We start from the raw sequence: 16,952 nt of genomic DNA on the forward strand, positions 1-16,952 counted from the left end.
ATAGACTGTAATGTAGATGTGTTACCTCCCCTCGCGGCTTCATCCATAGAGTGCTCCACCACCATCCTGTCAATTTCGTCTGCAAAACCACTGACGCTCTCCTCCTCAGTTCTGCCACCACTCTGCCCCTGTTCTTCGATGTCTGGGGTTGGCCTAGTCTCTGTATGTGCCAGATCTAGGGTTTGGGATTCTTCTGGTTGTGAACTCGGTGGCCGCGTCGTCGATTCGTCGGGAACCGTCTGTGGTTGTTGGCGGAATGCTGAGAAGCGAGAGAAGAGTTTCATGGCCTCTTCTTTACTGCAAAATTTTTCCTCTAACTCCTTTATGAACGCCTCTTCTTCAGGATTACTAACGGCGGTGGGCTTCGGTATCGCAGCCGCACCCCACTCAGAGCGTATATCCAAGACTGGAAATGTCGCCTGAGCCAGCGGTTGTCTGGACGACTCGCCGGATGGTGGTTTGGCAGCGGGGTCTCCCTTCTTCGCGGTGGTATCCTGTGCTTTCTTCATGGTGTTCCTGCAAAACTCACAGTTTCTGGGGTAGATTTGGTTAGGGTTTGAAACAATTTTGGGGAAACATTATTGAGAAAGAGAGATAATTTGTGAGAGTAGAGAGAGAAGTGACCGATTAATTTCGGATTTGACAAATATCCTTTGGCTTTTCAGAGTGGCAGACGAACGGTTGCGATATGATGTAAGCAACCGTATGTTCCTCGAAAAGCGGATTTTGAAATTCCAAAAACAATTGTCTTCCCTCCAAATTGCAAAGACTCTTCCTCTCCCTAGCAACTCACAAAACAAATGAAATGAAACACCAAATTCCCGGGTGGAGATCATGAGTGACAAAACAATTTTCCCAGAGAGTTTGGTGTTTCGAAAAAAAGTTTCTGGAAGATTAATTTTTTTTTAATTTGTTTGGATTTCTTGTATTAGAAAGCAACTGAACTATTTACATAGAAAATGAGTATCCTCAAAATTTCTTGGGTCAGTGTACAAATAAACTTCCGTTCCCTATGTTACCTGACCCAGGAATTCATTGAGGTTATCAACTTGCCTGACCAATTTAAGAAATAATAGCAGATGCATGTAGTGGCGTCTCTTCCACCACATGCAGATCTACATTATCTTTGTATACCTTCACCCTGCGTCCATTGACTAGGAAAGGAACTGAGTTTGGGGCACTTCCTTGAATCTCTACTGCTCCCATTTGCTCGAAGGCCAACGATCGTGTATGGCCCTATCCACTTGGATTTTAACTTCTCAGGCATTAGCTTTTGTCGAGATTGAAAAAGTAGTACTTTTTTCCCTACTCGAAGTTCCTTGACCCGGAGGCTCTTATTGTGCTAGAACTTTGTTCTTTCTTTATACCACATGGCCGAGTCGAATGCCTCCAGTCTTAGCTTATCAAATTCTTGTAGCTGCAGTTTCCGTTCTTCTTCACAGGCCGGCACCTTCATATTCATCTCTTTAATGGTCCAGTAAGCTTTATGTTCCACTTCCACGGGCAAATGACACATTTTTCCGAACACCAATCTATACGGTGACATTCCAATCGGTGTTTTGTAAGTAGTCCTGTAAGCCCAGAGAGCATCGTTGAGGCGTTTACTCCAATCTTTCCTCGTGGTGTTCACCGTCTTTTCCAAAATGTTTTTGATTGCCATGTTCGAGACTTCAGCTTGACCATTCGACTGGGGGTGATATGGTGTAGACAGCCGATGATGTACGCCATATTTTCTCATCAAAGCTTCTATTGTTCGGTTACAGAAATACGTTCCCTGGTCCGAGATGATGGCTCTGAGTACCCCATACCTATTGAAAATATTGGTCCGCAGAAATTTAGCTACCTCCTTTGAGTCACGGGTGGGCGTAGCTGATAAGGCTACTTTCATGCATCGGTAATGTGCGAAAAATGTTATAATTTGCTGGGTCTAACACGTTTCCTAAGCCAGGTGTGTGAAGAAAATCGCTAGATCAAGGAAGTACTGAAGGAGATGGTCTAGCGAAGGAAAGGAACAAAGTGAGCAGAATTTACAAGGGAAATTGGCGTGACAGAGGAGTCAAAAGCTGAGGGCATCAAAGTCTTATCTATACCTCGTTGGGCCCCACTCAAACGCCTACATATAGAAGAGCATGCAACGCAAGGATTATCACTTTTTACTCTTCTTAGCTCACACACTTTACACACACTTGGGAATGGATCTGGGGTAGTCGGGAACGGAAGGTTACTTTCTTAGAAATTTCGTGGTTGGCAACACCGCCCGAGTGTGGGCGAAGATACAATTCCTTTTAATTTCAGTTGTTTTGCTCCTTTTTACCGTCGAACTTCACTTTTGGGAGTCGACCTTGCTGCGGATGATACTTATTTGTCGTTCCGTTTGTTGATCTGCGTTTAGCAGTTAAAATTTCAAGTCAATTTGCATTGATCTCTCTGCTGTTAGTTTATTTCTTCAAATGTTATGTCGATCTCTGTTTATTTTGATGTTGTGGTGTTTGATATGGAATTTGGTGATAGATCTGTGGTTATTTGAGTATTCGGAGTTCCTTGTTTAAATCTAACGTGATGAAGAGTTTCTGTTAGTTGGAGTTCGTGTCGGACGCTTGGATCCGGAGTGGATTTAGCGTCTGAGGTTGGATTCGACGTGTGGAAAGATAGTTGTTAGATGGATTCTGTTTTCTTCTCGTTTCCTGTTTTTCTTCGTCTAGAGTATGCAGATCTGTTAGGTTCTTCGTTGATTATGCATTAATTTGATTTAAAAGTCAGTTGCTCTGTTTTAATTTCGCTCATGTTGAATTTCTTAAGAAGTTTTACGCAATTTGGTTGAAGAAGACGATGTCGCTGTTAGTTAGTACGAGAGTTAGTTATTCTGCCAACTTTTCGTTCGTACTTTGCTTTTTCAGTCATGGTCCCCACAGTAGGTTTATTTCCTAGGTATAGTAGAGAAGTAGTTTTCTTAGATTAAGTGTTGAATAGTTAATTTCCTTTACCACGCCTTTTCATAATTTTTGCCTAGGTCTAGCTGTTAGCTTAAGAATTTTTAAAGTTTCCCAAGTCAAGTAAATTTTGTTTTTCCTCAACCCAAGAAAATGCGTAGCAGCAGCCAACACCAAAAACACACCCAAATCCTTGAACATGAGTATTACGCATCCTTCTCTGTGGGATCAATCCCTACTTCCCTATACTAGGTTTAGTAAAGTGGTTGAGGGTTTTTGAAAGAAGTGCTCTGTGTGTCCGACGACCGGGATTCCTTGCGATCAACGAGTTCCTAGACCACGTGATCTAGTGGATTTGCTGGATCTAGGGAACCTGTTATTTCCTATTTGAACACACAGAACCACCTAAGGGCTTTTCAAATGGCGCCGTTGCCGGGGATGGATGGCGTTTGTTGTTATTTCATTTAAGGATTTGGAATAATTTTTGATTTCTGTTATTTTCTTTCTCCCTGACAGTTTATGAAAGCAGGCTTCCAATCTGGAAGTTGGGCAAGCTCATCTGGATCAGGGAGTGGCCAATACAAGTGGCGAGTCAAGGAATCTACATCTACCATCACCACCAGATCAGGATTTAGGACGGAAGATCCATTTCCGTTCGAGTCAGAAAGTGAAAAGGAGTGGAATTCATCGACAGAGGAGAACCCAGGGGACATCAACCGAATCAGAGCATTCCGAGACCGAGGAGGAGAAGGATCCAGATATGGCTCATCTACTAGACCCCGATCCGGAAATAGGGTCGCTCACCGCACATCTTGACGGTGAACCTGCTCATGCTATAGTCCCGAACCAACATCGATATCAAGACAAATGTACTTGGAGTTCTACCTACTTTCTCTGGGCGTAGGAACGAATGCCCCTATGAATTTTTGAACGAGTTCAATAAACTATGCAGCATTCAGAAGCGACCCAACGAGGCAACCGAGGAGGACTACCGTCTTTGAGCAATTCCGCTTTGCTCTCAAGGGGGAGGCGAACACTTAGCTGCTAAGGCTTCCACCGGACTCGATCAACACGTGGAAGGATTTTAAACTGGAATTTCTGGATTACTTTTTTCCATCCAACAAGACGAATGCCTTGAAGAAGGAGATTCAAGAGTGCAAACAAGAATACGATGAGTCTCCGAGTTCTTATTGGTCCCGTTTCAAGGGGCTGCCGGATGCTTGTCCGAACCACAGGAAGCTCCTCCTTCTCTCTACTTTCTCTCTCTAGCGTAATGGCCAACCGGTGACTGCCCCACCGTTGCCCAACCTTCCGACCACCCATTCCAACCCTTCTCCATCACGAATCCCTTGACCAAATCCGTGGCTACTTCGCGCGAGGCCTCCCACCCCTGGCCCCGGGGAGGCTCGGCCTTGCCGGATATGGCGACCTCAACAGCCACCAACGCGCAAGACACCGAAGAAGCCTCATATATCTCAGACCAAAAGATGGTATTTCGTTCAAATCAAGCCCCAATTCTAACTGGAATGCCTAAGAAAATGGCTGCCAAGGCAAGGCTTAAGGCAAGGAAGAACACGCCGGCGCCACCCACTAAAGGAAATGGCCGGAAACGGCTTGACCTCTCGCCCCTCCCGGAAGATAAACAACTACGGAAAAGGATCGATTTTGGAGCAGTGGATAACCTTGTCATGGAGGCTCCAAAATGCAAGGGGTCTATCTTCCCTCCGCCTTCCATTGATGGAGAAGCTCCACCGGAATCCGGCAAGGTCGCCGGCGACGAAGTGTCTGCCGCCCCGGTGGATGATTACAACCGATTCAAACTCCAGTCAAAGATGGATGTTCCCTCCAATGCAAATGAAGTGGTGGTTGGTGAGCTAGTCAACCTTCCCAATAAGGAACTAAAGACAAATCTGCTTTTAGAAAGAGGCTTGGAGGCTAACCAAATTGAAGGTTCACATGGTGACATAGCCGTTACTACTCCAATACAGCCAAAATATGACACCATTTTGCAGCTAGCATCTTTGACCTCGGCTGAATCACTTGATACCTTTGTTGCTCAGCCCCTGCTCGCCGGAAGTCCACCGGAGGTTGGCCACCTCGCCGTTGTGCTTCACGGGAACCACCCCCCACCAGCCGAGACAGCTATGCCACCCCACTCGGCCTCTTATGTCCTCCCTCTAGACGAATTCCCACCTCTCGGAAAAGGCCGTACCTTGAAAATCCGAGACTCCTTCGAGACAAGCGCTGTGAAGCATGGAAAGGGCTCGGCATGGCCGAGACTGACCGGAGGCACCCAAGAGCCACGAGACACAACACCCCCCGTGTACAATCTCGAAGATACTCCGGCGTTTGGGGCTGGAGCTAGCGCGGTCTCGGCTGACCCTAACATCGCTGGAGACCATAATCCGGAACCGAGAACCACCAACGAGTCAAGGACCAAGGTGGACCCGCTTGGGAAGCCTACATCCATGCTGATTGATGGGATGCCGAGTGTAGCAAGGGATGGAATCAACAAGGCTTCAAACAATCCCAATGGGACAGGAGGCACCGCGGAGAACATGGGACATGCCGGAAAACCGAGATCCATGGCTGATGTACTTCGGGAGAGTCCAAACCCCAACGGCCCACAAGTTTTCGTCCCCGAAAAGATTCAGAATATTGGTTTCGCTTCCCTCTCAAATGGCATACCGGCAATCTACTTCTCCGGATCTGAAATTCAGAAGCTCGCGGATAATGTCGGGCATGCTATCGTGGGTAAGTTCTCTCACTCCATCCCGGCTTCTCATCAAATTCAAAAGGCTCTTGATAACATTAAATTTGGGCGTAGCTACTCTTGGAAGTATATTAATGCAAAACATATTCTTGTTCAATTTGAGGATATTGTGGACTATGCACGGATGCTTAATGGACCGAAGGGCACCCCAGTTTGGTATATTGATCGCCACCCGATGCGTGTGTTCAAATGGACGCCGGATTTCGACGCTTATTGTGAATCTCCTATTGCGGCAATTTGGTGCAACCTAATCGGTCTTCCCATCCATCTCTTTGACCAATCGGCTCTCTTCGCCATCGGGAAGCTACTAGGCACGCCGATACAAGTTGATCGCGCCACAGCCGATAAGTCAAGACTATCATTTGCTCGTCTATGCATTGAGATCGACATCACAAAGCCCCCCCCGGAGGAGATCATCCTAGACATTTGCGGTCGCGAAACGGTTCAACAGGTTAGATGGGGAAAAATTCCCCAATATTGTCGAGAATGCAAGCATGTGGGACACTCTAGCGAGGTGTGTTACGCGGCGGGAAAAATGGAAAGGCCGGTAAAGAGAAACTACAACATTGCAACACCACAACAGAAACAAAATGGGGATCAAGGTGGAAAAGGGAGGCAAAATCAAGAGCACCAAAAGCCAAGAGACCCCGAAAAGGGCCAACAAGGAAAGAACTCGGGGCAGGGGAAGCAAAAGGGTGGTACTAGGAGTGCGGACGTGGCTGACCACGGCGCCTTTACTAACCCTAGGACGAAAGGGAAGGAAACCAAGGAACCGGCTTGGGAAGGCCCGGATGTTATGGGCGAGCTCCAGGACGAGTTTGGAGGGGAGGCTGAACCACATGAGAGGAGAGGAGACCGGAACAATGTCCGGGCCTTCGAGAATCCCTCTGGCTTTAATGTAGCCACCAACCTGCACTTTTGTGGACCCTCAAGCCATACACGGGACTCCCACCTTGCTAGACGCGGGACGTTCTACAATGGCCGAGGCGGACCAAGGGGGGGTGGACGGCCTCAATCTGTTGGGGGTCGAGGAAACGCTACATCCGACAATTACTTGAGCTCCAACAAATATTACTCTCTCATGGCAAACGGCGAATTCGATGTTGATGGTTATGGGGAGAGTGAGGCCTCGGGGATGGAGGTACAACATGACCCCGGGGCCGATGTGGTTATCCCCTCAAGCACCGAAGGGATGGACAATTTTCAGGTCATAGAATTTCAAGGGGGGACTTCTTCCTCGCCGGGTACGATCCTTCCTTGTTAATTATGTCTATCAATTTCTTGTTTTGGAACGTTCGGGGAATCGCTAACGCGCCCACCCAAAACGTCCTTAAACGATTGATTAAAAATTTCAATGTTGGTTTTCTTGCAATTATGGAGCCGCTTACACTCCCTAATCCGGATCGATACTCCAAGGCCTTGGGGCTGGTCTTCAAAGGCTCCAACACCAACGGAAAAATCTGGGTTTTCGTAGAGGAAGGGGCTGATTTTGTAGTCGAGGAGGATTCAGAGCAGATGCTTCAAGGCCGTTTTTCTACACCCCGTCTAAATACCCAAATTGCGATCGCAGCCGTCTATGCTAAGTGCTCTAGGGCAGAGAGATACCCCTTATGGGATAAAATGAGGGAGCTTTCAAATACCCTCGACGGCTCTCCTTGGCTGATCGGGGGAGATTTCAATACTATCCTAACCCCGGGGGATAGGGTTGGAAGTGACACTAACAGGCAAGCCGAGATGATTGATTTTGCGGAAACCATTGAAGATTGTAGACTCCTTGATCCGGGCTTCGATGGATCGGAGTTCACCTGGGCTAAGAATGGGTTATTCGAAAGGCTGGATAGGGTCTTGGTCAGCGAAACATGGGCTAGGGTCTTCGAGGCCTCAAGAGTTACAAACCTTCCGCGGATTTCCTCTGATCACGGACCAGTCCTTGTGCGGTGCAAAATGGCGAACACTACGACCACAGGGAGAGCCTTCCGTTTTCAAAACATGTGGGTTCGACACGAAGGATTTTTGGACCTGGTCCGGGAAGTGTGGGCGGAACCCTCGGGAGCCCAGGGGCTCCTCGGCCTACAAATCAAACTTGCAAGAATTAAGAAGTCCCTCAAGCGATGGAATAGAGAGGTCTTTGGGAATATTCACAACAACATCAAAATCATGGAGGAGGAGATTGAGGAGGCTCAAGCTAAATTTGATGGGGATCCCTCGCCCGCCAATAGGTCGAAAATCAATAAAGCCATTGCCTCATACATTCTTCTCCTCAAAATGGAAGAAGACTTTTGGCGCCAAAAAGCAGCCATGAAATGGCTTGCGGAAGGAGACAAAAACACCAAGTTTTATCAAAGCTGGGTAAGACAGAAAAGGGTTCGACTTCGCATCCACAAAATCCAGGTGAACGGACGCGAAGTGACTGATGACTTGGAGATTAAAAACTCCGCGGTTGATTTCTTCAAAAACCTTCTTGCCCCCGACGCACCGGTCCTTGCCGATATGGATACCAACCTGTTCCAGCCTCTCCCCCAATCGGCTCAGCTCAACGCCCTTGTGGAAGTGCCAAACGAGGAAGAAGTGAAAAAAGCGGCTTTCGGTATTTCAGGAGATAGTACACCGGGTCCGGATGGGTTCTCGGCCACCTTCTATCAATCTTGCTGGAGTATTATTGGTTTAGATGTTGTTGAGGCAGTTCAACAATTCTTCAACGGGGCCTTCCTTCCCCGTAGCATCACGGCCACAAGTATTGTCCTTATCCCCAAAAAGTCCCTTCCCGCAACTTGGGCCGACTACCGCCCCATTAGCCTCTGCAACATCATTAACAAGATCATCACCAAGATCTTGACGGCAAGAGTCACACCCATCCTCCCATTGGTCATCTCCCCCAACCAAAGTGGCTTCGTGAAAGGGCGGCTTCTCAATGATAATGTCCTCCTCGCGCAAGAAATGTTTCATGAACTTCATAGATGCTCACCCGCCCCCAACGTCGCTATTAAGATTGACATGGCCAAGGCTTATGATCGGGTCCAATGGCCGTTTCTGCTTAAAGTCCTTAAGTGTATGGGGTTTCCGGATGCTTGGATTTCACTGATTGACCGTTGCATTGGCTCATGCTGGTTCTCTGTCCTCATCAACGGTGCTCCCTCGGGTTTCTTCAAATCATCACGAGGACTCAGACAAGGTGACCCTATCTCCCCAGCCCTCTTTGTGATTGCGGCGGAATACCTCTCGAAAGCCCTTGATAAACTTATTTTGGGCAAGAGAGAGATGACATTTAAGGCGGCGCGACGATGCATGGAAATCAGCCACCTCGCGTATGCCGATGACATTATTATCTTCATGCAAGCGGCAGCCTCCTCATTGAGCCAACTCAGAGCTTGCCTTAATGAGTATGAGGCGATCTCCGGCCAACAGATCAACCTTGGCAAGAGCAATTTCTACATTGCGGAGGCGCACGTGGACTGGACTTCTCCCATCCAGCTGGAAGGAGGTTTTTCCCCTGGTTCATTCCCTTTCCTTTATTTGGGAGTGCCTATTTACCGAGGAACAAAGCGCACGGAGATGTTTATGTTCCTCCGGGATAAGATCGCCAACAGGATCTCAGGATGGGCCCATCGACATCTATCCTTTGGAGGAAGACTCACGCTCATCAAGAGCACCCTGGAAGCCATTCCAATCCATATCTTCCAAGCCATCGAGCCTACGGTTAGTGCCCTCAAACTGCTGGACCAGATTCTTGCGCGGTTTTTTTGGGGTTCAACAAATGAGAGGAAACGGACTCATTGGATCAGCTGGAACCAAATCTGCTTGCCAACATCCGAAGGAGGCCTCGGTATTCGCAACTTTAAAGAGGTACTCCGAGCCTTCACTATTAAGCTTTGGTGGCGGTTCCGGGAGCAAAACTCCCTCTGGGCAAGATATTTGATGTCTAAATATTGTTCCAACTCATCGCCAACCACGCGCGGACCCACGGGGCGTGCTAGTCCCACATGGAGGCGAATTCTCAGAGCCCGACCTCATGCTCAACCGCACATTCGATGGATTATTGGGAAGGGCAGCATTTCCTTTTGGGATGACATTTGGATTGGCAACAGCTCCTTGAGAGAGCTATGCCTTGATGACAGAGGATCCCCCCAGGCTTTGGTCTCGGACTACATCAGTGGCGGTGACTGGGACGTGCCTAAACTCCAGCAGCTACATGATCAAGCCGGGCTCCCCCACCACATAATTACAATGATTCGGGATACCCCAATCATCACGGATGACCCCGACATCCCGAGATGGACCCTATCCAAACTTGGAGATTTCTCGGTGTCTTCGACTTGGGACACCATCCGCTCTCGCAGGCCGCTTATCCCAAGCCTTGCCGACATCTGGAAGGCTGGGCTGACTTCTTCCATTGCCATTTTTGCCTGGAGACTCCTTTCAAATAGAATCCCAGTTGACACCAAGCTCCAATGGCGTAAGATCGAGCTTGCGTCCAAGTGTCTTTGCTGCCTACATCGTCCTGGCATTGAATCGCTCCAGCACCTCTTTATCCAAGGAACTGGGGCTTCAAGGGTATGGAGAGAGTTTGATGGCTGGTTCGAAGGTGACTCCCCGAGCCTTCAAATCAATGACACCATCCCGGATAGGTTGGAGGCTGAACTCCTGGCCATCCACCATGGTTTGACATTGGCATGGGAGTTTGTTCAGCCAATTTGGGTCGAATCGGATGCTGCCCAAGCAATCAGCCTAATCAAGGGCGCAAGTTGGGGCCCAGCCCAGTCACGCCGAGCCATGGCTCACTTGGCTCTGCATCGGAGACATGGGAACTTTCGAATCTCCTACACCCCCCGGGAAGGAAATAAAGCCGCTGACCACTTGGCTAAGATGGGCTTGGAGATTGAGGAGTTCACCCGATTCAACGACCAATCAGCCCCAAGACTATTAAAAGCCATCGTTCGAATGGAAGAAATGGGAATACCTAATATCCGAGTGTATGAGGATGATCCGGACTAGGCCTGACCTCAATGGGTGACAACCGGAGGTTGGCCCTCGTGGTCGCCTTAGAGTATGCGGGTGTCGAGTTCCCTTGACTTGTCCTCTGTTTACTCTTGTGGTGACTTTAGTTTTTCCCTTGTTTGTGTTTTGTTTACCCCTGATTTGGGACGTTTGGTACATAGCCTTACCTATCCCGGCACGTCACTTTTGGGCGTGGCCAAGTACTGTACCTTTGAAGCTTTTTGATATGAAGGGATGAGGGACCCACGAACCCTCCAGAAAGGTGTTTGATTAAAAAAAAAAAAAAAAAAAACGATTCGGAGAGAAACACCCGGGCGAGTGTTTTCATCATGAAAATCACCCCGACCGGGTGAAAAGTGTTGTGAAGCATTTCCAGATTCCCGAGGAAGAAACACCCGGGCGGGTGTTTTGGACCACACTGATTCACCCGAGACTTAGTTTTTGTGGGCAATTTTCACATTTTGGGCCCTTAGTATAAATACCTTTTTGGTGTCATTTTTCATTCGAGATTAAGATAAGATTGTGATTAAGATATCTCTTTTGTGAGTTTTTCCTCTTTGAGGAATGTATCCAGTTCCTTCCTTGAAGGTTGTTTGTCTCAATTTCATAGGTTGATTCAAGTAGAGGTATGCATCAATAGGGTGTATCCATTGAGTAAATTACAGAATTTGAGGTGATAGAGAGCTGATAAAAGTTGCCTAGGGTTGTTTCCATTCTTTTGGTCAAAGGTCCTATGGTCATAACTCTTTTTATCTCATCATTATATATGACATGAGTTCTTAGACGTCAAGAGTGTCCCCTCTCGGCGTGAGCCATGGAGGATAAGAGGGAGGTCATGCCACATACCCAGTACGGCTCGAGGATGGCCGGGGAGAGAAGGAAGAGGGAAGGGCTGATTTGAGGACAAATCCCTTTCAGAAAGGGGAGGATGATACGACCATGGAGGCAGGTGCTCGCTTGTACCTGCAGCAGTCTTCAATCAGTATTATGCCCGTCAAGATGACTTCAAATGCTTTGAAACTGCCTGATTATCTTCGTCTTTGAGAGAGCTTCGACGTGGGTATGCTTACATGCCCCAATCGGAGTTCGGAGGAGAGAGTTATGGACGGTGTAAAGCGCGCAGAGCAGGCGAGGAGCTCGAGAAGGAACACCCGGGCCCGGGTGTTTCACCATGAAAATCACCCGGCCGGGTGAAAGTGTTGTGAAGCATTTCCAGTTCTGAAGAAACACGGGGCGGTGTTTTCACCATGAAAATCACCCGGCCGGGTGAAAGTGTTGTGAAGCGTTTCAGTTCAGAAGAAACACCCCGGGCGAGTGTTTTCATCATAGTCACCCGACCGGGTGAAAATGTTGTGAAGCATTTCCGGATTCCGGAAAAACATCGGGCGGGTGTTTTGGGTAGCCCTGGTCACGAGACTTAGTTTTTGTGGGCAATTTTCACATTTTGGGCTCTTGTTATAAATACCTTTTTTTGGTGTCATTTTCATTGAGATTAAGATAAGATTGTGATTAAGATATCTCTTTTGTGAGTTTTCTTTGAGGAATGTATCCGATTCCTTCCTTGAAGGTTGGCATCTCAATTTCATAGGTTGATTCAAGTAGAGGTATGCATCAATGGGGTGTATCCATTTAATTAGTGGAGCAAAGGGTGATAGAGCTATTAAAAGTTGCCTAGGGTTGTTTCATTCTTTTGGTCAAGGTCCTATGGTCATAACTCTTTTATCTCATCATTATATATATGACCACGATTCTTAGGCGTCAAAGTGTCCTCGTGGAGCCATGGAGGATAAGAGGAGGTCATGCTACATACCAGTACATGGCTCGAGGGATGAGGGCGAGGAAGAGGAAGGCTGCCAGTTGAGGACAAATCCTTTCCAAGAGGAGGATGATACGATACATGGGCCGTGCACCAAAGCTTGTACCTGCAGCAGTCTTCAATCAGTATTATGCCCGTCAAGATGACTTCCAAATGAAAATGTAGTGTGAATTTGAAAGTGAAGAATGAAAAAATGAAGTGAAAAGTGAGAGGTATATATAGGTTTTGAAAATTAAATAAAATTAAATTTAAAACTAAAAACGCATTGCCATCGTCGAGTCGCATCGTGCGATGCCACGATGTGAACGATGCGGCCAGAACGATGAGCATCGTACGTAGCTTCATCATGGCTTGATCGATAGGCGCGGGTGATGGATTGGCCATCGTTCGCGTCTCCGATGGTGACGATGCGACGGACGATGCATGGTCCAGTCACTTATCGTCCGCCCGATTGTGGATGCTCTAACATGTGTCGAATGATATTTCTATTGTTTGTGGCTTTTATTCGAAAAATATCCAATTATTTAGATAATTATAATTTCATATTCATTATTTCAATCTTGAGAATAAAATGTTCCGCAAAAAAATTTTAACTAGCAATGCCCGATGTGGTAGTGAAAATACATGAACGCACTCTACATAATTATTGTATAGTTGGGTACAAACTCATCCCCATCGGATCAGGAAAGTTGGAAGGTGTATATAATTCATGTCAACACGATAGCTTGTGGCCTTTTGAGAGTGACCAAAAGTAAATCGAAAATGCACGAACCCAAAGCGGACAATATCAAACTAATCAAACTAATGTTACTTGATGCGATAGCGATCAGTTAAATTCATATTTCTTTTCTTTTTCCTCAACTATTATAGTTATATTAATCAGGCAATATGATTACACAATTTCAAATCTTTTCTTTTTCGACTAGAGCTTGGGTTGCTTGTAACATTATAGTTATATTAATCAGAGGCAATATGATTACACAATTTCAAATCTCAACGATTCATCACACGTGTTAATCTACTCGAACAATATTCAGTTTTTCCGAAATCTACTACGGAGTAATATAAATTTTCTAGCTTAACTTCTCAATTTTCTCAATTTCCTACTATTAGAATTTGGATTAGTGAAAGATTACTAACCATATTTCTCATTCAAAATAGAGATTGAGTTCAGACATGGTCCATGATTGTTGAGATTGAGTTCGGACATTCCATGATTGTTGGGCCTTTCTTCTTGTCAGCCCGTAATAGAGATTCTTGAAATTTTTTTGGGGGTACTTTCCCCTTTCTCTTTCTTAAAATGCATCTCGAATTTTCTGAGTAGTATCATTTTTTTTAAAATGCTCTTGTGTTCCCTTTTTTCCTGATCCTTTTTTTCCCTCAAATCTATGCTTTCAATTTATGTTTTTTGTTAATTTTCGATTATTATGATTCTTTCTTAATATTAACAAAATTCATTATAAGAGTAATAATAATTTTTGAATTTACTACCCTCAAATTCGATTAAAATTACTTTTACAGTTTTTAAAAAACATAAAAATAGTTAAAGTGGATAAATGGTAAAGTAAGAGAAAATAATTTGACAAGTCTTATCAACATTATTCTCTCTTTTTTCTTTCCCATTTTTTTTTCACATACAAGGTTGGGAAAAAATTCCCCTAATGACTTGAAAAAATACTTTTTCCCTTTATAAAAAAGAGAGTGCACCTTTGGTTGGACAAAATTTTAATTCATAATTAGTAGAATAAGATGGATGTAATTGAAAGATTACTAGTGGAAAATGAGTTCTCAAAATGTCAGAGAAAAAAATATTTTTAAAATTAGAAAGTGATTACTAACATGGAACGGACTAAAAAAATACACATTCGGGATACATTCGAAATACTTGAGCCATTTTACGATCATATAAAACAAAATAGCCTTCAACTCCATGTTTTTTGTATTTTTCACACACGTCTTAAAGCCAGATTGCGATATACAAGCAATGATCCAAAACGCACACACAAGTAGGATAATAAATACGTACTAGATAACTCAACCGTAGCTTTTTTGAAAGTTTGGAATAATCGAAACAAATCCATGCTTTGTTCCCAACAAGCGGGTATCAAAAGCAAATCGAAAGGAGCATGTGGACAAGTTCTAAAAAAATCACATAAGTACTCAATGTGGTTCAATGTCGATTCCAACATATCGTACGTCGAGTTCCAACGAGTTGAAACATCCATACGAAAATTGGTGTACTTGCACTTGCCATGACAATATTTTTTCCATGCTTTACCAATAGGAGACTTGTTATGAATTAACTTAACAGCAATTCTAATAGGATCAACATATTTTTGCCACAACTCGATGGCATCTTGAACACATAAATTCAGAATATTTGGGGAATACACCGCACATGAAAATATTTGCCATTAAAACAGGAGAACATGCGATGATTATCATCTATCTTGCAGGTGTTAGCACTTGCATTATCAAAACCAACAAGAAAATTTTATTGATCAATTGAAATTCATTCAAAACTTGAGTGATCAATTGAGCAATTGCTTGTGCGAGGTGTGGTGTAGAAATTCCTAAATGCAATCAAACGTTTATTCAAACTCCAATGTTATCAACGAAATGCACAAGTGATGCCCATATATGAATTTTTGCAAAACAATCAGTCCACACATCGAGCAAATTGAAACTTTATGACCCAAGTTAAGAATATTTGTACCTAATTGCACTTTCTTTTCCAAGCATTGTCGAACAACGGCCCGAGTCATAGAAGTTCACTCATTTTTTGCGAAGCATTATAAACTTGTTGTATACTCAATTCAAACTCATCATTATCAAAAGCATTGAAAGAAAAATGTTTCGTCACAGACCTAGACATCACATTAAGAGCATTTTGGTGATCATATTTTAAAATACAAGACCTCCACGTACCGATGTTTGGGATGAACTGTCCACTCCCCGCTCCAGGTCCAAAGTTGAGTTGAGTTTGGGTTGGAGTGATACCAAACTTCGACCGATGAGCTTTCTCCATATGACGGTATATGTGTCATATTACTATGGAACGGAGGAGTAGTAAATATTAACTGCCACATATTCACGTTCCTTTGGGAAATTTCATCAATCACAATTTCCGACTTGGCCTCTTAGTCTTGGATTTTCCTTTACCCTTATCAACACGAGCTTCACGAGATGAAGACACCTTGATAGTAATATAGAATTATATATTGCACAAATGAGAAATATGAGGCAAAGCAGAGAATTGAGAGATTGAAGAGAGAAATTCTTGTTAAAACAAGAATGGGGTGAACGTAAGTGAGAATAGATGGGAGTATTTATAGATAAAGATGGAGGAAAATGAGATCCAATTTGAATTTAAAATCAGCATTTAAATAATAAATAAATAAAATTAAAAAAATAATGTTTTGTGCAATCATTTTTGAAGAGTGCAACCATCACTCACCACCAACCAATGAACCAATCAATTTTGAAGAATGCATAATCATACTTTAAAAATGGTACAGTAATGCATTAACTAAATTAATTGAATTTAATTAATCTTGATTAACTATAACTAAATCATGTATGATCATATAAAAAAGATTACAATTGGAAATATATGATCAATCAAGAAAATTACTCATATTAATATTAATTTCATTTTGGAATAACAGAATGGCATTGATTATCATTTAACAATATTTCCTTGAATTTCTAATATAAATTGAATCAAATATCAAAATATCTCGTTTAGATAATCATTAAATAGGGTTTATAATAAAAGCCGGCCATTTACTCTCGAGAAATCATTAAATAGGATTTTGTATATCAAGTTTTACAAAAGATAATCATTAAATAAGGTTTATAATATGTATCGTATCAAAAGCCAGCCATTTACTCTCGAGAATGATAAAAATAAAAAAAGTCTATGTTAATTAGTCTCATACTAAAAGATCATCGGAATTTGATGGGACAACTTGTGACTATTGAATTTGATGAGTGGAATTTGGATGGACGAGATTTTGATGGCTTTTTAAATCCGGACTATATGTACAACCACCATTCATCAAGATTTTTCAAAGGTATATATCATGTTGGAACCATGAAACCGCCGGTTAATCGGCGGTTCGGAATCGTCTGAAACCGGCGGTTCGGTCACGGTTTCGGTTCGAAAAATTTGGAACCTGAACCGAACCACGGTTCTAAAATTCACGGTTTCGGTTCGGAATATTTCTCGAGTTTCAGTTCGAAATCATAACCGGCAGTTATGGTTTTGGTTTTAACCGCCGATTCGATAAACCTTGGGCAGCTCCAGGGGGTATTAATAAATATCCTTATTTACAAACACGATATAACACATGTCATATTTGTAGCTTTTCACAATTAAGTGAGTCAACTGATTCCAACTTTGAGGTGGATAGGCAGTATAGAGTGTGTGACAAAG

The 16,952-nt window shown here is 44.1% G+C and overlaps 1 protein-coding gene across 1 annotated transcript; it reads right to left on the reverse strand.

Moving 5' to 3' along the window:
• Nucleotides 1-1,342: 1,342 nt before the first annotated feature.
• Nucleotides 1,343-1,660, reverse strand: LOC125198822. The gene has a single exon (XM_048097083.1). It carries the CDS (start codon nucleotides 1,658-1,660, stop codon nucleotides 1,343-1,345), a length of 318 nt encoding a protein of 105 aa, XP_047953040.1.
• Nucleotides 1,661-16,952: the final 15,292 nt, after the last annotated feature.

Source organism: Salvia hispanica, unplaced genomic scaffold (genome assembly GCF_023119035.1).
Source record: "Salvia hispanica cultivar TCC Black 2014 unplaced genomic scaffold, UniMelb_Shisp_WGS_1.0 HiC_scaffold_287, whole genome shotgun sequence".
NCBI classification, from domain to species: domain Eukaryota; kingdom Viridiplantae; phylum Streptophyta; class Magnoliopsida; order Lamiales; family Lamiaceae; genus Salvia; species Salvia hispanica.

Bases quoted from the DNA above. Each gene is read 5' to 3' on its own strand.
- LOC125198822 (XM_048097083.1), bottom strand. From the start codon at position 1,660: ATGGCAATCAAAAACATTTTGGAAAAGACGGTGAACACCACGAGGAAA.